General features: G+C 39.0%; 1 protein-coding gene across 2 annotated transcripts in view; it reads right to left on the bottom strand.

The window, feature by feature from the left end:
• LOC116848835 (transcriptional activator cubitus interruptus) overlaps positions 1-23,339 on the bottom strand; it is a 187,262-nt gene that overhangs the window by 13,069 nt on the left and 150,854 nt on the right. For both annotated transcript variants that reach the window (XM_032825354.1, XM_032825355.1), the window contains exons 2-5: positions 20,141-20,424; positions 19,376-19,465; positions 13,686-13,883; positions 3,838-4,109 (exon numbers count right to left, since the gene is read on the bottom strand). In XM_032825354.1, coding sequence (XP_032681245.1) covers positions 3,838-4,109; positions 13,686-13,883; positions 19,376-19,465; positions 20,141-20,424 — 844 coding nt within the window. The remainder of the gene's footprint in view (positions 1-3,837; positions 4,110-13,685; positions 13,884-19,375; positions 19,466-20,140; positions 20,425-23,339) is intronic.

Raw genomic sequence — 23,339 nt, 5'->3', positions numbered from 1 at the left:
TATATATATATATATATATATATATATATATATATATATATATATATATATATATGTGTTGCTTGAAGTACTTCACTTTATTTAATATCTGATTATATGATATTATTAACTTTCAAGAAACATTAAAAAACATTAAAAGAAAAATTACTTGTCTTGTTTTTTCTATATAAAAGACATGTGACAACTAATACTGAGTATGGGGTAGGTTGTCATACTTGCGCGATTTTGCTTGCAACTAAATAACTTATTTGTATATAAATATATATAAGGATATTCTTTTTGCTTAGGAATATAGCTACATTAAAATATGCACAATATTACAAAATATTACACACACACATACATCCTTTTAATATAATTTAGAATGTGATAACTAGCCCCAATATTTCCTATATGAAGAATTTTTACTTCCTTTCAGTGTTAAACCGATTCTGTATTCCGACAATATTATTTCTAAAGCTTCCACCCATGCCAATTAAAGAAAAGTAGACATGATGTTCTTATATGTCATGTTACGTAAAATGTAACTTTAGCTCTTTATTATTGCGCGCACGCCAATGTTGGAAGGTGATTTTCTGACAGACAATACGAAAGCTTTATGACTGCACTTTTATATGCCGACAGCTCGTGACTTATTAATTGTAACAATCGTATCGATTCATCACGTAATTCAACCCTGTATCACGTGACACACGCAATTCCGTAATTATCGCGCATAGTGCGTTCACAAAGCGTACCGATTCGATCGATTGTCGCGCACAGTCGTAAACCGCTCTTACTCTTTCACAGCGCTTTTATCTCCTACCTCTTCTCCTTTCGCGTTGCCGTGTGTACTCTGATATAGACATAACTCCAAATACCTGTTCGCGCGCACGTGCACGCAGGTTTCTCCGCGCTGTGTGTCGGTGCGTCGCGATTTACCGGCGATACAGGTTGACGGGCGATAAGTGCTCGCGCTCGGATATCGTGCTTGATTTATTCGAAAGTGCGGGGCCGGGTGGAAAACAGAAATGTCGCGTTTTTCGCGTGACCGCCCGTAGCGCAAATCCCTCGAACATATTTCCTTCCCCATGCGTTACCGTTTGCGTAACGAATATCCAAGCAGAAATTCTGGTCTCAGTTCGCTTAATTAGCGCGGGCCAAAAGTAACGCACGAAAGTAACGCGCACGCAGCGCGTGATAAGTTTTGTAATTAACAACGACATGTCTCTCCGAGCAGAAGTCTTGACGGATAATTCCAGCGCGCGCGACAACCTTGATGTCTCGCCGAGGTAAAGGGAGTGAAAGAGAGAAAGAGGGTACTTGGTGAACGCGCGAGCACGTTACCGCGAGACACGAGCACGACGACAAGCGGCGCGAGAGCGAGCGCAGAGCGAAATGCAAGCCGATGCAAATCATGTCGGGTGAACTTTACAGTGTGCGGACGCACGGCCGGCGAGAGGCGGTGTCGCGGGGTAGAAAATGAAAACGCCGTGCCGGTGCGTGCGGATGCAAATAAATCAGAGCGGGTTGCCGCGACGACGACGACGACGACGACGACGGCGGTGTACTGCGAGGAGGACGAGGAGGACGAGGAGGACGTGGAGGAGCGGGATGGTGGAAGAGCGGAAGACGAGGAAGCGATGGCCGAGGTAAAAGAAGGAAGAAGGATCGGCGGTCGTAAGGGCGAGAAAAATAAAGACGCGTGGGTGGAAGGAGAGGGAATCGGGCGAAATAATGTGCGCGAGATTGCTTGTAACCCGAGGACCCTCTCTCGCGAGAGTAACCCAATCTTTCTCCCCGTCCCCCTCTCACCCTCTGTCCTCGTCGTACCGCCGTTACCGTCGGGCCGAGTGGAACGTGGTGCGCGGAAAAGAAAGGGCTCGCACGGCCTGCCAGCCCTACGATTATTTATTCTCAATGAATCGATGACGGGCCACCGGGCGTATATCGTTCTCTCGGCTCGCAATAACGATCGAATGGCGACTGCCGTGCGGCGTGCGGCGATATATTCGCCGGTATCGCGATATCGCCTCGGCCACTAACGGCCGGGAGGTAACGCGCGACCGATACGGCCGCTGCATCTCAGGATAATCGATCGCGCGAGTCGCGTCGCGTCGCGTCACGCTGAAACATAAGGACTTAATTGCGAGTGTAACACGGTTCGCCGTTCGCAATCGGCGGTGTCGAATTGATCGGTCACGTTGCGCTCCGCTCGTCTTCCCATCCCCTAGTCGAGACTCTTTCTTTCGCTATTGTTTCTATCTTTCGGCGCCCCCCACACTGAGAGAAAAATATAGTCGCCTTTGGCGTCAACTATACGCTTTTATGATTTTAACCACAAAAATAATTGGAAGAACCATTGTTTTAGTAAGTGTTATTAGAAAGATGGTTCTTTTAATTATTTTTCTGGTTAAAATCACAAAAAAGTATAGTTGACGCCGAAAGCAACTATATATTTCTCTCAAGTAGACTTTCATGATTATCACGACGTGTGAGATAATCGACCATGGAGACTATTATTGATGACAATTGACGAAGTATACAATTATCTTAATTACATTTATGAGGCAAATATACACTGTGTATTAAATTAATTATTAAACTTACAATAACGTAAATTTTTTGTTACGTTGATGCGGTAACAAATTCATTAAAAGTTACTCAGATTTTTATATTAGATTTTGCATGACATTATTTTAAACAACTTTTGATCACTTTTTTCGTATTTCTATGTGATAAATATAAGTGCTATATAAACCACTTATGAGAAACGCAATTTTTACAAATTAATTAGTAAGTTGTTGCTAAATTATATACAGACAATAGATAAGGGCTTATAGGTAAGTAAGTAATTCAGTCTATCTTCAATCTTCTTTCCCTCAATCTTTTAGATAATGATAGAAAAGAACAGAAAAATAAAAGAGTGAGTTTACTAATAAGAGGTAGTAATGAAAGGAAGAGTTCTAGATAGACTGTCTATTCACTCTTCAAGGTAAGATTTCTTTGAACACGCAGAAGTTACATATAATATAGACAACAGATAAAAGCTCATAAGTAAGTAAGTAATTCAGTCTATCTTCAGTCTTCTTTCCCTCAGTCCTTTAGATAATAATAGTCTTTTAGATAATGATAGAAGAGAACCGAAAAATAAAAGAGTGAGTTTACCAATAAGAGGCAGTAATGAAAGGAAGAGTTCTAGATAGACACTTGTCTATTCACTCTTCAAGGTAAGATTTCTTTGAACACGCAGAAATTACATATAATATAGACAACAGATAAAGGCTCATAAGTAAGTAAGTAATTCAGTCTATCTTCAGTCTTCTTTCCCTCAGTCTTTTAGATAATGATAGAAAAGAACAGAAAAATAAAAGAGTGAGTGACACCTGTCTATCTGGAACTCTTCCTTTCATTACTGCCTCTTATTGGTAAACTCACTCTTTTATTTTTCTGTTCTTTTCTATTATTATCTAAAAGACTGAGGGAAAGAAGATTGAAGATAGACTGAATTACTTACTTACTTATGAGCCTTTATCTGTTGTCTATATTATATATCATTTCTGCGTGTTCAAAGAAATCTTACCTTGAAGAGTGAATAGACAGGTGTCTATCTGGAACTCTTCCTTTCATTACTGCTTCTTATTGATAAACTCACTCTTTTATTTTTCGGTTCTTTTCTATCATTATCTAAAAGACTGAGGAAAAGAAGATTGAAGATAGACTGAATTACTTACCTACTTATGAGCCTTTATCTATTGTCTATATTATATGTAATTTCTGCGTGTTCAAAGAAATCTTACCTTGAAAAGTGAATAAAATCTATTCTATCCTACTCTACTCTACTCTACTCTCACTCACCTCGCTCTTCGGTGGCACTCCGGCCCCGTGAGGACCAAGAGTCGCCGACGATGTGGAATGATTCGGCACACCGGGATACAGCTGCGAGTGCGGCGACAATCCGTGAACGTGAGGCTGCGAATGGGGATGCGGCGGCGGTGGAGGCACTGGCGACTGCAGGGAGTGCGTGTGAGGTAAGAGTGCCACCGCGGCCGCGCTCCTCAAAAGGTGAGCCTGTAGCTGCTGCAGGTGCGGCGCCATACCGGGATGCATGCCTAAGGCTGGACTCATTGCTGCAACATACAGATCAATTAGTCCGCTGCGAAATTCCTCAACTACTCGGTAGATTATCGTTCTCGTGACATGCGCTCTACAATCGTAGCGCTCGAAATATCAAAGATAACTTTGGGATTACGATGGGAACTTACGGTTAATTAAGGACTGGTTATAATAGTACGCACAGATGTGCATTAAACCTACCCAAGCAGCAAATTAGGGCGAAATTACGTCTATTCGACTTTCTGATAGGTTCAAAAGTCTGTTCGGCCAAACCCAATCTACGTCGAATCGACGTCGAAAGAAGGTATGTAGGGAATAAAGTTAAATAAATTTAGTCATCTCTAACCTAATGTATAACTTTCAAGTTACTGAACTTTGAAGACATTTTGTAGGTTTAAACTACGTAATTCTCGACTTGTATACTAGACATCAAACGCTATTTGACTTTCAAGATATTTTTTTATGTCGAAAATTGGTAATTTTTCACTTAAAGAGATGAAAACTTGACCGACATAACATTAACTCCTTTTTGTAAAGTTTATGTCTTGTTGCTTGCACAAAATTACAAACGCTTTTACACAACAAAAGTGCATGCAAAAATATATTGAAGCATTGCCCAATATGTGACGCAAATGAAAAAATATGTTTAAATTTAAATTTTGAGCTGTCAGTTAGAGTCACAATATTTGTTTAATACAAATATTCTGAACCCACGCAACTGTTTATCGCAACAATGATAATAACTGAACAAAAACGAAGAAATCGTAAAAAATCGTCGTAACGTCAGTGCCGCGGTTCTTCCTTATTCGGTTATTATTTAATTTAATAATAAATTAAATAATAACCGAATAAATTAAATAATAACCGAATTAAATAATAACAGAATAAAGGGGGCGAAGTAATAATACTCGAATGGTAGTAATAATAACATCTGTTCGACAATCGTATGATAATATTCGCGAGTAGATAATAAAGAAATAATAATAGTCGAATAATCGGTAATAACAATATCTAGGTAACGGCTTCAACAAAAACTCTAGGTTCAACAAGGACTAAGTATGGTCGAATAATCGGTAATAACAATATCTAGGTAACGGCTTCAACAAAAACTCTAGGTTCAACAAGGACTAAGTATGGTCGAATAATCGGTAATAACAATATCTAGGTAACGGCTTCAACAAAAACTCTAGGTTCAACAAAGTAAACAGACCGTCGTAACGTCCCACTCGGGCCGTTAGCTGAGCGGCACTGGGGAGGGAGGGGGGGCGCGCAGCGCTAGGTCATGTAAACACGCGTGCGTGAGCAAATGCTTGAGCGTCACACCATAGTACTATCAACAGGCGAGGTGAACGCACTGAGAGTGGCCGCGTTATTTTCTAGATTATTCCGCGACGATTTTTAATACCGCGTTTCGACTTCGTGACAACTGAGGCGATAATTAAGACGCATACTCCTCATGCGAGCAGGTGTTGCGGGGTTTACCATGACAGGTAATTACCGCGTTTTATTTACTTTTTTACTTGTTAGATAGAGAAATGTCGCGATCGAGTTTCTCAATGCCGATCAAATATTATCATCATCCATTTAAAATCATCCATTCGGATCATACCTTTAAGATCATCATCTATTTCGGATAATCCATTCGAGTATTATTACTTCTTTATTCGATTATTATTTAATTTATTCGGTTATTATTTAATTATTGCTATTACGCAGAGGAAAGTAATTCGGGCATGCCGTTACGATAATTTTTTTACCTCGTCTTTAATCAGTTATTAAAACCATTGCCCACTTATTGTTATTTGTTATTCATTGTTATTACCAATTATTTGATCATCGTTATTCCGTTATTATCCATTCGCGGATATTATCACATGACTGTCAAGCAAATATTATTACCACTACTATTTAATATTCGAGTATTATTATTTTTTCATTCAATCATTTAATTTATTCGATTATTTAATTTATTCGTTTATTATTTAATTTATTCGTTTATTATTTAATTATTGCTATTACTCATAGGAAAGCAACTCGGACGTGCCGTTACGATAATTTCTTTACTTCGTCTTTAATCAGTTATTATTGCCGTTGTCCAGTTATTGTTATTCATTGTTATTATCGATTATTCGATCATCGTTATTACGTTATTATCCGCTCGCGGCTATTATCACACGATTGTCGATTAGGTATTATTATCACTACTATTTATTATTCAAATATTATTACTTTTTTATAATAATTATAATAATATTTGCTCAATAATCGTGTGATAATAGCCGCGAGCGGATAATAACTCAATAACGATGATCGAATAATCGGTAATAATAATGAATAACAATAAGTGGGCAACGGCAATAATAACTGATTAAAGACGAGGTAAAGAAATTGTCGTAACGGCACGCCCGAGTTGCTTTCCTATGCGTAATAGCAATAATTAAATAATAACCAAATAAATTAAATAATAATCGAATAAAAAAGTAATAATACTCGAATATTAAATAGTAATGATAATAATATCTGTTCGACAATCATGTGATAATATCCGCGAGTGGATAATAACGAAATAATAATGATCGAATAATCGGTAATAACAATACTTGGGCAACGGCTCTAACAAAAACTCTAGGCTTCACAAAGGCTAGCTAAACGTACTGTCGTAACGGCCCGCTCGTGCTGCTGACTGAGCAGTGCTTGGCGGGGCGCGTGGCCGGGTCATGTAAACACGCGTGCGCGAGCACGTGCTCGAGCATCATAACACTCAACCGTCGAGACGAGCACATCGGGAGCTGCCGCGTTATTTTCTAGATTATTCCGTGCCGATTTTTAATACCACGTTTTGATTTCGCGACAATTGAGACAATAATTAAGACAAATTAAGACGCGTACTCCTCACGCGAGAAGGTGTTGCGGGCTTTACCGCGACAGGTAATTGCCGCGTTTTATTTACTTTTTTACTTATTAGATAGAGAAACGTCGCGATCGAGTTCCTCAATGCCGATCAAATATTATTATCATCTATTTATTATTTGAGTATTATTACTTCTTTATTCGGTTGTCATTTAATTATTTTTATGGCGTATTGGGAAGCAACTCGAGCATGCCGTTACGACAATTTCCTTATCTCGTCTTGCTGTTGTATGTAATTAATTGATACTACCAAATATTATTATACGGTTGTCGATCAGATATTAATATTATCATACACTAATTAATGGGATGTTATTATTTCTTTATTCAGCTATGATTTAATTATTTCTTATTACTCATTGGGAAGGAACTCGAGCGTGCCATTACGACAATTTCATTTCCTCGTTTTGCTGTAACATGTAATTAATTAATAAATTATTAAATTAATAAATTAAATTAAATTTTTGTAACAGAGATCCAATGGAACAGACGTAGTCACTACGTAGGCTCTAGGGGATACGATGCCTTGGGGATGCCGCGCCGGAGGATCCGGCTCAGGCCTGGCAGAGTTGGCGCGAAGGTGAGTTTCACTGATTTTAATTCATAATTCCGATATATCCGATAAAATTGGAAATTCTTTTGTTTGAAATCAAGTTCCTTAATGTCTCTATTGTCATGTGTAATACTAAATTAAATCTGCTTTCTGTTACAGAGACGAAACAGACGACCAGCCGACTCTTAGGGGCTGCTGCGTCGGAGGATCTGGCTCGGGCCGAGCGGGGTTAGTTCGAAGGTAAGCTTCATTAATTAACATTTGTAATTAGAAATCCGACAAGATTGATAATTCTCTTGTTCGAAATCGAGATAATTTGAATCAAATCAAAGATCGCGTTACACGCGGGGAGAATTTTTTTTGAGTAACGTCATCACTTGAAAATTTTAATTTGTTCTAATTAAGAGATTTATTTGTAACGTCGAGAAAAAGGAAAGTGGAATATTTAAATTGTAAATGCATTCAGAAAAATTCTTCCAGCGTGAAAAATATCGTGTTTATTTCTTTTTAATCCTTCAAACTTTTTCACTCAAATCCTCATCAGTGCATAAATCTAATCGGCGAAATGGTATTTTTCTGTTCCAGAAATGAAAGCAGAATGTGGCTACCCTGATCGGCGGTTTGGTGAGTCAAAAGAAAAAACATATTGATAATAGAAAGACAAAAAGTTTTTCGATGTAGTGCATGCTTACCGAATCAATGCGATTTACTTTGCTGTAGTTGTAGTATGTGTATGTGCCGTCTAATAAAAATCACACTGCTCGAAACAATTGGAAGATCGCTTTTTAAAATAATAATATTAGTGATAATGCATATTTTATATAAATTTGGCAAATAAATTTTTAAATATTTTTCTCTCCAATGTATATATATTTATAGAAATTGATTAACTTAGATTATTGATTGGTCGACGATTTTTATGGGAGGTAATTTTGATTAATCAAACCCCAACACTATCTGGATAGTGATGATATATGGTTAAAGTATAGAATGATGATAGATAGTGATGATAGATGCTTAAAGTATTGAGTATACGCTCTGAACATTCAAATTTTGTAAAATTATTTAATTTTATTGAATCTTCCAAGTGTATTCAGCAGTGCGCCAACGCGCAAAAAGATTGCGCTAACGCGCAAAGGGATTGCGCCACAAAAAATGCGCGATCACATCACCGGCGTCATAGATCTTCCACCGGTCGTTAATTTTCTCAATTTCCTTTCTCGCGTGAGCTTGAATCGCGATTGTATTTCATAAAGTAAAATTCATGTTTCATTATTAAGTAAAATTCGATATCGTGTGGCACCTGTGCCAAGCAATCTAACGTGATTAATATGATTAAACTGTTCGCAAAATTAATTTTCTGGTCGTCGGAAAATCTTTAGGTTTTAATTTTTCACTTAGAGTTAGAGTTTCCTAACGCAGAACACAATAGAGACAATGCTAGCGAGCGTTGATCCCTCATGAAAAATGCGATGTACACAAGTCAGATATGCGAGCACTTGTTTGTTTACTTATGTGGCGTGCGACAAGTTCTATCAAACGAAGACAGACGTCTCACGCAGTAACATTTTTTTCGCATGAATTTTGAATAGAATCTTTATCGTCACAATTTTCATAGTTTTTGATTTTTCATTCACGCTCGTGTTCGCGATTATTAATTTGATAGGTTTGCGAATTTCATCGGATCGTATTTGCGGAAGAGTCGCGAGCGAACTTCGTGGAGATATTACGAAGTTATTATCCGCAAAAGCATTGCGGAATTGTCTTCGCTAAAATATTGCGGAGCTGTTATCCGCAAAGATATTGCGGAATTGTCTTCGCAAAAGTATTGCGGAACTATTATCCGCAAAAACATTGCGGAGATGTATTGCAGCCTACTACGCTGCTCTACCGAAACGTTACATTAGGGATATTCCGTATCGTACGTGAGAATCTTATATAGATTATTCCGCCCACACGTCGAAAAATTTCGGGAGATCGGTCTTCGATTCGCGTCATGTGTTCCTTTCGCTCGTGGATTTCGTTTTTTTTATAAGAGATTCGCGTCGCGCGTGTATCAAAGCGATACACTACAACTCGATCGGACTGTTGCTGAATTTGTTGTACATACTTGTCGTTTATCCGAAAGGCCGATATTTACTCGAAGACGCAGTTCGCGATATTTCATACGCAATTCACAACTCGGAATGTATCCCCCAAGAGAGATGGGATTTTTCGTGAAACCTCCGTTAGATTACCGCGGTCGGGAGTGAATTACAGGCGACGTGGGACGCGAGGATCATTGCAGTGTCAGATGCAGCGACAGGATGGCTGATGGACCCTGGACACCGTGGAACGACGCGCAATGGTGAGCGCTCAATTTAGACGCTCATATAGTAGACACAAAGCGTCACTTTATGTAGATGCATGCACGTAGACGTAAATCGCATTGGATCCGACGGGAAGTAAAGTAAGATTTGGAATTTGCAATTCGCTGGAGTTACGTAAGAATGATCCAACCAAAGAATTTAGCTCTGAGATCTTCGCAATAGTTCAATGAGTCAAGCATTTCCACTTCTTTAAGAGTATTGACTAGCTCAATCCTTAGAAAAATGTGCAAAAAGACGCGACTGGTAAAAAATAAAAAAACTGTTTCTTAATTCATTTCAAGTATCTAGAAAGCTTGAATTTTTTTGTTTAATTTAAAAAGATGTGAATGGAGTATCTATTGATAAAAGCTTATAATTTTTTGAATTGGATCATTCCTGCATAACAATGGCCAATTGAAATTTCGACTTGGCAGGCTTCCTTCACGTTGGATTATTTCTTGATGATACATGAAACTGATATATTTTAACATGTCAAATTTATATGCTCTGTATATGTTATATATGCTTTTTATGCTCTATATATGTTTTATATATATACTATTTGATTAATATAATTTATAACTTGTTATGTCGTATTATATACGACATAATATTTGTTCGGAGATATTTTCTTATGCATACGCGTTTGTTGTTGACAAGACGACAAATTAAATTTCGACAAATTAAAGACAACAAATTAAATGATTAAACTGAGACTCGAACCTAAATGTTTTGATTTCCCGCTAAATTATTAAGCCGAGATTAGGACCCGAGTGTTTTGAGATTCCGCTAAACCATTAAGCCGAGATTCGAACCAATGTGTTTTGAGGCTCCGCTAAATTACTAAACCGAGATTCAACCGAAGTGTTTTGTATTTCTGCTAAAATATTAAGCCGAGATTCGAACCGATATGTTTTGTGTTTTTGCTAAATTATTAAGCCGAGATTCAAAACAAAGTGTTTTTAGTCTTCGCTAATTTATTAAGCCGAGTTAGTTAAACCGGGGATAATTTTTTAAAGTCGCTTAAAAAAATTTTCGTGTTTGCAAAGATGTATTATTGAAAATGATGTGAAGTGTGTATTTCGCTTTGCATCATCTCTTGGATGACAATATGCGTTAAGGTGATGCTGGAGTCGATGACGAGCTCGAACAGTGTCGATAATGTAGTGACGATCGTCACTAACATAATCACGCTATTCTTTTTGTATTTCTTGTATATACAGAACTTATTGAATGTGTATTGCTTTGTTTTACTATATTCAACGGAAAACCTAACCATATATGTGTGGGAATCTTTCTGCAAACTTTTTATATTTTTAAGCTTCCAAATGCAAATGCGAAAGTAGAGTAATATTTTTCAAAATTTTTTTGTTTGGAGCATCCACACTTTCAAAATATACAAGCTGCGGAACTTTTGGATTGGGCAAATATTACGCTAACTGACAGCTTGAGATTTTACATTAAAAATTTTTTGTTCGTTTTCATCACATATCGAGCAATGCTCCTATTTATTTTTATACGTACTTTCATTGCGTAAAAGCATTTGTAATTCTGTGTAACCAATACGACCTAAACTTAATAAACTTTGCAGAAAAATGTCAGTGTTCTGTCGGTAAAGTTTTCAGCTTCAGCATCCCCTTAATGTCACTCTACTCCCTCAATAACACGCTTAGTAACGTCTATGTGTAAGAAAATTGAAATGACAACGTAGCAAATACATTTGCATAACATATGTGAAAAGATGATAGCGATATCATGTTAGCGCCTATTTGACGATCGTCTTTATTCCATAAGTATCTATGTGTACATAAATTCGATATCGTCGCTAAATAATAACGTTTTCTACTTTTTCATGATCGTTCTACGTTATTGATGCTTATCAAGTTCATTGCTTGCTCCGACATCCCCTTAATTAGGGCAATCTGACTTTGGTTTGGTCAAGATTCCCTGCTTTGTCGCTTGTATATTCAAAGTCTATTCTTACATTTAGGATCGTCTTAGCTGGTTCTAGCGCTACTCTCTAGTCATATATTATTAATAAAGTCGTTTAAAATTACTGAAAGAATTTTGCAATAATATTAGTGAGATGAAATTCGTGAATATCATAATATGAAATCGTTTCCTCAAAAAAATTGTCAAATATTGTGAGACACTCATTCAGATATTATATACCCGTATCACCTTCACAATCTCTCGTGAGGACGTAAAGCGGATTGAGATGAACACAAAAGTTCCATACCGTTTTGCGATATTCTCAATAATAATTGAGAAATTAATTAAAGAAGATTGGTGAATGATCACGCGCGATATGATAGATGAGCTGCCATCTGCCGTTGTATATACGTTGTATATATTAAGTCAAATTGAACAAAAAAGCCCTCTACCATTTTGCAAATAACCACATAGATTTTTAGATATTAATTAAAGAAAATTGTTACATGATTGTGTACCACAATGTACAAATTTTCTTATTAATATCTAAAAATCTATGTGGTCATTTGCAAAATGGTAGAGGACTTTTTTGTTCAGTTTGTCTTAATGTATAAGTATACAACGGCAGACGGTGCCACTGTAGCTTCATTTACCAATCTTCTTTAATTAATTTCTCGGTTATTATTGAGAATATCGCAGAACGATATGGGACTTTTGTGTTCATCTCAATCCGCTCTACGTCTTCGCGAGATTGTGAAGGTGATACGGGACACCCTGTAGATGTCTAATGTAATCACAATACAGAACAAATAAACTCAGGATGTAAATCTTAAATGTAATGTAAAAACAATCTACGAATGCGGCCCTCCAGTCGAATTCGCCATTAAGTAACGTGTGCGTTCAAAGGGTGCTTGGGTGTGCACGAATATTCAGCAGTCGATAAGGTGCTTTACGCGGCTTGTTCGTTCGGCGGCGTGACACGAGAATAATCGAATAAACATCTAAATCGGACCGCGTGTCCGCTTCCTCGACAGTCCGGGCACGACACGCCGGACTTCCGGCACGTAGGCTAAGCTTGCATTTCAATCGCCAGTCTCTCGTGACTGTTACGAAACTGTAAGGCGCAACCGCGTAGGCAGAGACCATTGTACGTGAGCCTGAATGCCACGGTAACCCGTCGAATCAGCTCGTTTCTCAGATGTATCCGGCATCGAGCGCGCGCTTTCATGAGAGATCGCGCGCGTATATTAATGATTGTTTGTTATTGTGTCGGGGCATTAATACGCCGTTATTATCTTGTCATCGTGATACCTCTCGAATTGAGAGATCGAGTTACGTTATCGAGGTGATCGCGGCAAAATCGAAGGTAACGCGAATTCAATATCCGCCGGCTATGGCGCAAGATTGAAATTGAGCACGGCCGAGACAGGAACGAAACAGACGGGGGAGAAGGATGACGGGGAAGAGGTGGAGGTGGCGCGTAGTAGCTCGCGGTGGCGTACGCGTCCGAGGCAAATTTAACGAGCGACAACATCCTGCGGGTATTCGACGACGGCAACACCGACAAACGACCGGGCCGCCACGCCGGCTGAATTTTAATCCGTTAATTACTTCATTTAATCGCAAATTACCGGGCGTTCTTAACTCGTGAGCAAGGAGGTCCCCGCCTATATAATGGCTTCATGCGCCGCTGGTACCTTAATTCGTCGTCCTGTATCGCCTTCGGTCACCCTTTAATGAGCGACGACGCTAGCTTCTATCCGCGTGATGAACGTGGTCGCGAGGAATTTCGTCCGCTCACAATCGCGATAATGTCGCAGTGGTTACCCGTGGATAATTAGACTCACCTGCAGAGAGGTGTCCGTAGCTGCCGCTCGCACTGCTGCTCCGCGAACCATTCACGATCGACGCCAGACTGTTGGGGCTGAATCGGATCATGTTGTCGATGTCGAACCTGTCCGAGTACGGCGAACTGCTCAACGCCCTTTTCCGGCTCGCTCTGATCGTCGAGGCTCTCGGGCTGCCTAGTCTCGACGATGCGGAGACTAAAGATCGAAAAAAAAGTTAAATTTTCCATCGTCCCAGCGTAGAGTGTAATTAGAATGCTTAAATTTGCTCCAAAATTTTTTATTCCACTACGATATCAAATTCCATTCTTGCCCGAAAGAAATGCTCGCTTCAACTGGGAAGGAAACGATTATTTAATAAATATTACTGCTCGATGATGTTGAGATCCAAATTTCCATTTAAGAGCGCTCACGTTCTTCCTTCGTCTTCTACGCCTCGTTAATGGCTAAGGACAGTATCTCAAAAGTAAATCATTAGTTCCATCATAGAAAATTTTTTGGGATCTAACTTGGATCCAGTACGACTCCCTGAAATAATTATGATTTCTAGTCCCACATAAAAGAATTTTGTGGAATCTAATTGAAATCCATCCAAATTCTCGCTAAAAAATAATGGATTCTGATTGAAATCTAATATGGGTTGTTTGCTTAGAATACAGAATACAGAAATACTATGGGAATTCACTCTTTTTTTCAATCGGTAACGTCAACATACCTTTATATTATCAAACAAGGAATTTTCAATTATTGCATTCAATAGAATAAAAAATTAATAAAATGAAATATTTTAGAAATACTTTGTATATTTTATTGAATGATGAAATTATTTAGAATGTCAGTGTATATTTTGTTTCATTTTAAAATGGAGACTATTGAAAAAACAGAATAAGAAAATTCTTTGAGTTTCTCACATAGAATCGCATATTTGTAACAATTACACTTCTATCGTATATCATATAGAAAATGTTCTAGCATCTAATTGTGTGTGTGTGGAATTTACTTTGATTAAAAAAAAATAATAATAGAAAATGTTTTGAGATTGGGAAGATTTGAATTATGTGTATAAAAGTATAAAATTTTAAAATACAATTATAAATAGGAAACACCAAAACCCCATTTTATCAACTGAACGTTTTTCCCAAATCCTTTTTTAAATTTCTATTTTATATTTATGTTGAATATAAAATATATTAAATGCATTAAGCAAAGTATTTAAAACAATCTGAGTATTTATGTTATTAAGTATTTATATTTGTAAAGTTTACGTCAATACTTCAAGTGTTTCAAAAATTTTACTCAGTATAAATATAAAGTACAAATTAAAAAAAAATACTTTAGAAAAACACGTTTGGTAGGAGAATGGGGTCTGTTTGGATTTCCCAGTTAGAATTGCATCTCTGAAACATTACATATTTTAAACTCTGAATCTTCGTAGATTTCAATCAGAATCCATTATTTTTTAGCGAGAATTTGGATGGATTTCAATTAGATTCTAGAAAATTTTTGTTATGTGAGACTAGAAACCATACTTATTTCAGGGAGTCGCACTGGATCCAGATTAGATCCTAAGAAATTTTCCATGCTGGAACTAACTGACTTATTTTTGAGATACTATCCTTAGCCATTAATGAGACGTAGAAGACGAAGAAAGAAGGTGAGCGCTCTTAAGCGGAAATTTGGAACTCAACGTCATCGAGCGGTAATATTTATTAAACGGTCGTTTCCTTCCGAGTTGGAGCGAGCATTTTTTCAGCATTTACCGCTAAGGTGGCAATCAGGTACATAAGTGGAGAGGAAGCCGGAGACGGAAGGTGCTCCAAAGGTGAAGAAGAGCTGGGTGAACGTCGGCTACGTAGGAAAGAGAGAAAGAGACTCCGGGGGAGAGATCGGGGTAGACCGATCTTGCGGCCTGAACGTTTTAGCGGCGATTTGCCTGCGACCGCAGCACAACGACGTAATATACAAACCACTTTCTTAAGACCGTGGTGGCGGCTCGCTTGTATGTACCATCGTTGGTTACATGGTGGCGGTTACGCTCTCCCTCATTCTCTCCTTCTCTCTTTCCTCACTCGACACGACGCCTTTCTCACTTTTTCTCCTTCTCCTTGGCTTTCTTGCTCTACCTTCGCGGGCAATACCCACGGAATTAACCCGCGAGTACTCTCTCTCTCTCTCTCTCTCTCTCTCTCTCTCTCTCTCTCTCTCATATACACACACATTCTCCCTCTCTCTTCCAACCTCCACTTTTGTACACCTTTTTCTTCCGCTTGTTCTTTCCACCTTATACCTCTTTCTGTCTTTCTTTCTTTCTTTCTCGTCCCTCTCCTGTCTCTGTCCGAACAGCAACGCGATACACAGAGGACGAGTACGAGAGAAGAGTGAGCCTACCCTTCTCCTCGATTTCCACTCGGTTGATCGCTCGTTCGCGCACAACGGGTATAAAGTTACTCGCGGTTGCAGCTCAGCTCTTCTCTTTTTGGCGAAACTCACTCCTCCGCGTCGCGCCGCGCCGCGCCGAGCCGAGACGAGCCGCGCGAACGGCTCCGCTTTGTCTCCTTCATCGGTTATTAATTCGGTCAATGATCAAATTTACAGTGGTCGACCAGCGACCAAGCGAAAACCAACGGCCCGGCACTACCGCCGTGCGGTTTTTCCGCACGATGTGAGACGATCGCGTGTTCAATGAGCGATTCATCGGTTCACGCAACGCTCGCTACTCCCGCGGTCTTCCGCAGCTTTCCGCGACATTATAGAGGTGATCAGGCCATGTCCGCAAACATTTTTGAGAATTTTGTCGAGAAAACTTTTCTGTCGACCGAATGAAACATATTGCGATTCTTTTTCTATTGTTCCTCTCACGATAAATAGACAAACAAAGTATACACTGAGAAAAAAATTATATTAAAATCAACAAATATTTTCTTGTGGGTGCCATTTATTTAAATTACATTAACATATTTATTTAAATTACATTAACATATCTACATTCTCTTTATTTAAATCAAATATTGTTTATCTGATTTAAATAAACAATATTTGGTTTAAATAAAGAGAATGTACATTTAGCTAAATATGTTAATGGCACCCATCAAGGAAACATTTGTTGATTTTAATATAATTTTTCTCTCAGAGTATAGTCGTATATATAAATTGCATACACACAAAGCACTTGGGTCTACTAGATCCTCTCTCCTATTTTATGTGTTGACAACCCTAGGCATGCCGGGACAACTCGGCAATGATGTAGCATGTTTACATTTCGAGTTAAAGAGAAAAAATATACCATTTAAAAAACCTTACGTATTATGAAAACATAGAGGAAGGTTATTTATCTTTCTTGCCACGGCAATTAGTTATCTGAGAAGTTGCAACTTTGAGATTTTGAAAGATATGTCATCTAGCTCCAATCTCCCCACCCACATACATGTCGTACACTTTGAGAAACTCTTTATCGATTAAAACTGTTTTCTAATAAGTGTGGCTTACTATTGCTGTCTTGCTTCAGAAAACCATGCAGAATATAGTGAATTTAGTTTCTTTATTTGCATTTGTGCAAAATGTGCTTCTTTGGGTTTAGGATATCGATCTGTCATTTCTGACATTGCACTAAATTATATCATATCTGTCAAAATGAAGTGGCATGCGTGATCTCGAACACTAATGCAGTCTCATTTGCGAATATACTTCATATCTGCTCATTCCTTCAATTGTAATATTTCATGAATGAAAATTACTTTTATTACATAAAGTGATAAATGTCACACAGCTGCAGAAAACTTTATTCTAACTATATAACACGTCACTTAAGCTTATTCATTCGCGATGGAGAATTTTAATTTGGGACGTCAAAAAATCCCGTTACTCTCAAATCAGACTTTTCTCTTTTGCAATGTCAACTGCAATGTCTTTCCGATTTTAATGAAACTTAGAGAAAAGTACATGTGTTCTTCTCACGATAAACACGTGAGCAAAACATTTTGCGAACCTACCCCTATTGCAAACATTCCCTGGTCTCCCTTATCTGATAAGTTTGATGTTTTTCACGATGCCCGGTCTTTAAGACGTAATCAATCAGCTTAAAATATAGGGAGATTTACAGGACCAAATGCGTGAATCGCTCGAATGCTCAACGATCGGTTATCTCCATCACCGGCGACGAAAGAGTTGGTGACATCGCGTCGGGTCGCGTCGCGCAATTCTCGCTGACTTTAATGAATATGCGAGCAGACCCTGGTCCGTTGCTCCCCACTCGCTCTGTGCGCGAACAGAAATCGGGGCCCCCTTTCCCCCTACGAGATCCGAGACCCTATAGTTCCCAACACGCCTGATAAGTCCCAGCTCTTCTCTTCGCTCCTTCGCGTGCGCGGCTCGAACATGGGATTGAGACATGTAAATTGGTGCAATCGTCCACTCCGATCGGCGTGGCTCCTCCGATGCTACCACGCGGAGCATGCCAAGGCGCTACAGCGCTTTTCAAGCGGCGTTTCACGCCGAAACACTTCGAATCGGAAACTAATCGTTTTGATTCTCGAACATTTCTGTGTACATTCTAGGTGGTTGGATACTCTTTGCAACGAATTAGTCTTTTTCGCAGCTTGCGTGAGGATGAATATTCGGTGTTTGGAGTGTTTTACCGATTTCAGAGCTAAGATAATTTTGAGAAAAAGTGTTTGAAAAAAGCATATCAAGTATTTGATATTTTTGTTACATTTTTGCTAATGTGACTACAATTGAAGGAATGAACAGATATGAAGTATATTCGCAAATGGGACTGCATTACTGGTCGAGATCACGCATGCCAATTCGTTTTGACAGATATGATATAATTTAGTGCAATGTCAGAAATGACAGATCGATATCCTAAACCCAAAGAAACACACATTTTGCACAATACATTATCATAATTACTGCACTGAGAGAGAAAATGGTAAATGTTATTGGAATTATGATTATTTTTGGCGCTAATTATACTTTCTTGTTGTCCTAATAAAAAAATAATAATTGCATTATATATATATATATATATATATATATATATATATATGTATGGAAAGCGCTACATTCACACTGGAGAAAAAGTGTTTTACTATCATAGCAGTAAATGTTTAAGTGTTTATGACTATAATTGCATAGTGAAAAAATTATGATCAGCGGAATTTTTATAGTAAGTGTTACTATAATGTTAACATTATAGTAACACTAACATTATAGTAACACTTACTATAAAAATTCCGTTGATCATAATTTTTTCACTATGCAATTATAGTCACAAACATCTAAACATTTACTACTATGATAGTAAAACACTTTTTCCTCCAGTGTGAATGTAGCGTTTTCCACACACGCGCGCATGGCGTAGGAGTTCGAGCTGGAGCAAGACGAAGAGAACGAACGCGGGCGAGAGAGGAAATGTGAGACAACCTGTAGGGTAGGCGTTAAGGTGTTAATGAGGTCGTGTCGCTCCGAGTCGATTCAATTATGCGGCGGTGGCGGCTAACGAGGCCCCGTTTACCCTTTCGGTCGTCTTTTAGCCTCTCGGCCTTCTAACCGGTCGATCTCCTACCTGCCGGTAGTGCCACTACATCTACGGCTAGCTTGGCACACATAACTCAGACGCGCGCGTACGCGTCAGCGCGGACTGTGAACGTTAATAGAGGAATACATATGCCGTATCGAGAACGGCCACTTACCATCGATGGGGAACGGGAACTCGGACGACGCGAGGGTGCTGGCAGGACCTGCCGCGTGCAGGATGTACTCTGGCCCCAAACCACCCAGTCCTGAAAATGCGGAGACCATCGGTTAGCGTTATAGACAGTGAACTCTATACTGGAGAGAAAGCTTATTCCAATGCTTCACGGCCGAGCAGGAGAAGAAGAGAGACGGCTTACTGAAGCGCCATATCTGCTTCTGTTTAATGAATTCTGATTGCTCAATGATTCCCTATGCTTACTGCAAATCTCAGCTTTACTAACACTGGTAAACTTCATTGTAAAACTTCTTGTCTCACATCTTTACACTGCTGATGTGTCTTTGAACGCAACCAATGTTTTCAACTCAAAGGGAAAAAGACTTATATTTTTCCCTTTCTCTTGTCCCGCCTTCGCCCATTAGAATGAGCCTTCCAGTGCAGTATAGAGTTCATTGGTTCATAGATCGTTTGTTCGACCGACCTATCGATCGATCGGAGTACCGATTTGGACAACAGATACCGTTCCACTTGAGAGGCAAGTGGAGCGTGTTACCAGCGCGACGCAGATCACGCGCGACGGATCGAATTCAAAGAGCTCTTGTACTTGCTGGAATAGTGCGAGCGGGAGGGACTTCCGGCGGAAATGCGGGGCCGCCTTTTACGGGCTCCGACGTCGTTTACAGCGGGAAGGGAGAGCAGGACGCAGGGGAGGGGGGCATGGTCTTCGAACACACTTCTATTTGCGTTCTGTTCGGATAGTTACCGTGTAACGAGGCGTTGGGACTGTGCGTGGAGGCCTGAAGCTGGTGGTAAAGGTGGTCCATGTAGTTGAGCCGATAGGCGGGATGCAGGGCCGTATGCTCCGAGAGGGGATGACTTCTGCGCAGGAAATCTCCGCCGGAAGTCCCGTTGCCGACGGTACCACCCCCTCCTCCGCCGCCGGCGCCGCCGCTGCCACCCCCGCCGGCGCCGCCGCTGCCGCCGCCACCGCCGCCACCGCCGCTGCCGTTACCAGCCGCTCCGATCGCAGTCGTGCTGCCGGACAATCTAAAAAGCGCAAACGCGATGGTGAAAATCGTTGATCGAAAATAGATTATTCGTAACGAGTAATGATGATGATAGTTTCTTATTCTCTTGGGACATGCAATTGAGTATCGCGAAAGTGACGTTGGGATAACGAAAGTAAATATTACAAGATAATGATGAGGAAATATAAATAAATATAGGTCAACGCAGAACTTAAATCAGTCACCAATTCTGAGTCCATTTTTAAATGCAAAAGGAATTCTTTTCACTGGACTGAACTCTGAAGAATTCTTTTTGCATCTGAAAATGAACTCAAAATTGGTGATGTACGACTGAATTTTTTTCGAATTATTTTTGAATTCTCTGTGTTATCTGAGTAGACATGTAACATGAATATGAATCCACTTGACAAACATTTCATAACGCAATTATCCTCTTTAATTTTCCTCAAATAATAGGTAAGAGTAAATAAATTATATTTGAAAATTATCAAATTTCTCGAGGCACACTGGAAGTGAATTCCAGGTTGAGACAACTGTATAGAAGAAAGATCGTTGAAACGCACTGGTTCTACATGTAGACAGACAGAGATCAAATTTAGAAGCACGCTCGGTCCGCCTGAATACAAACCCTTTCGTTCCGGCGTACCAGTATTAACTACTGAGAAGACATAGTTGCAGATATCTGGTCCGAATTGGTTGAATTAACCAAATATCTGGTTGAATATGAATGATCCAGAAATTCCGATTGAAGTAACCGGAATTCTATTTAAGTTAACAAGATTTTTGGTAGACTAACCAAACATGTCTGGTTATTTAACTAAACATGTCTGGTTAAATAACCAGACATGTTTGGTTAGTCTACCAAAAATCTTGTTAACTTAAATAGAATTCCGGTTACTTCAATCGGAATTTCTGGATCGTTTATATTCGACCAGATATTTGGTTAATTCAACTAAATCTTTTTTTCCGTGTAAGATTCCGCGTAGACATCTGCTAAGATTTTTTTTGCATACAGCATAGATTCTGACTAAATTTGTTTCAAAATTTGTTATTCCCGCAATTAGCTACGATACCAATCTAAATCTACCATTCTTATTCCAAACATGAATTCTCCATACAGAATTAAAATAGAAGTACTATGTTAGGCGGCAACTTTTATAATATCAAACAGAGGCAATCCTTGTTATATTTACTGAATAATGAAATTATTTGGAAAGTTAACATGAATTTTGTTTAATTATAATATAAGTAAAGACCAGAAAGAATATTGGAGAAATTTGAGGTGTTTTCCATTCAAAGTCACACGTCTAAAACATTTCACTTCTAATCGAAACCCATAATATTCTTTGGAAAGTCAAACTGGATCCCAAATAGATTCCAAGAAATTTTCTTTGTGGGGCAAAACCCCAATTATTGGCATTCTCCTTAGTCACATTAACACTCTAGAAAAATCAAATTTCTCTAGAGAGTCAATGACTAAGGTAAATATAAATAATTGCGTGTTCTAGCACACAATCTCTTTCTAATAAAAGAACGGGCCGCGGAGAAGTTCAGCGATAACGCGTGATAACGCGCGAACAGATGGCGAGTGTCAGCAGATCTACGCTCAAGCAACCCTCCGACGTCGTAACGTAAGTCCCATTAACGGAACGTATTTCTGGTAAGACGTTTATGATTTACAGTGAGGAGGGCCACGAAGAAAAGCATTCTCGTTTGACGGATGAAATTACGACACGCGTCGTGTGCGCGACAAATGGCGCGTGTCTCTTCGTCAAAGCTCCTATTCGCGTCGCTTCTTGACGCGGACAGGTGTCTTCCATCAATGGCGCGCTCGTATGATCAAAGTGTAACTTCGCTGGATAGGATAATCGCGTTTTTGTTTGTCGTCCTCCACCGACGTCACAATGCACGTACTCGTTCTTTCGGGGAAAAGAAATCTCCGCAGGAGAAGGCACGAACCGCCGAGGAGGAGCGGTATGTCTCTCTTGTTTTGAATGATGGCAATTCGCCACGCTCGGAACATCTAGAAACGATGCGTGTCCGGTGTCTTCAAAGATGTCCTCTTCCCTCGTCGTTTAACTTCTTCCGTTGGGCTTCGTTAACGGATCTTGTGTCTTGTGCACAGACGAGCTCACGACGCTTTCAGGACATTTTCCGAGCATCTTCCGTATTGAAATTTCTCAAGATTTTCCCAAATACAACATAAATTCCAATTAAAATGTCCAAATTCATCGCAAAATTGGTTAGCCTATTATGACATCAATTGGGAACCCCATTTTTGTGCCTAATATGAGTTTTCTCTTTAGAATCGAAACCCAAAAATATTAAATTAAGAGAAAGAAAATAAGAACTCAATAACAATGATATCAATTAAATAATAGGAAAAAGGGCTAATTCGAGTTCAAGCACAGGATTAATAGTGTTATGTACCATATGGGTAAAACCTTTCTTGTGTTAGGAAATAGAGCAATATTTATTGAACATGAATACTCAATATAAATAATCAAACGTTTCAGCTCAATCATGAACCCTCTTCAGCGATATAAAAACTCAAAGTTTACAAAACGAACGCATTACAAGTAAAAGAATTAATTAAAGACCTTAATAAAATGACATAAATGTTATTCGCAATATTATAGCTGACAAGATCGTTATCCGACTAATATTAAGAAGTTCAAATGAATACTAGGAAGTAGCCATAACTATAAAAAAACTATAAAATAAAATAAAAATAGGTAAAAATAAAATATAATAAATAATTAAAACGGTCAATATAAATTACCTTTTGTTGAGCTCAGCTAAAAGTGAAACGATCAATGATAACATCGCTAAGTAAAAGAGATAACACGTCTAAGTAAAAGAGATAATAACAGATTTATATACACGAGCATTAACATTGCGGCGACGTCTCTTGGAAGAGAAGGAAAGAAACAA

This window comes from Odontomachus brunneus, unplaced genomic scaffold, assembly GCF_010583005.1.
Source record: "Odontomachus brunneus isolate Ranch 3 - 2012 unplaced genomic scaffold, Obru_v1 Obru_scaffold_101, whole genome shotgun sequence".
Classification (NCBI taxonomy): Eukaryota; Metazoa; Arthropoda; class Insecta; order Hymenoptera; family Formicidae; genus Odontomachus; species Odontomachus brunneus.
The sequence above is the reverse complement of the archived record's forward strand: the minus strand, read 5'-3'. Positions and strand labels throughout refer to the sequence as shown.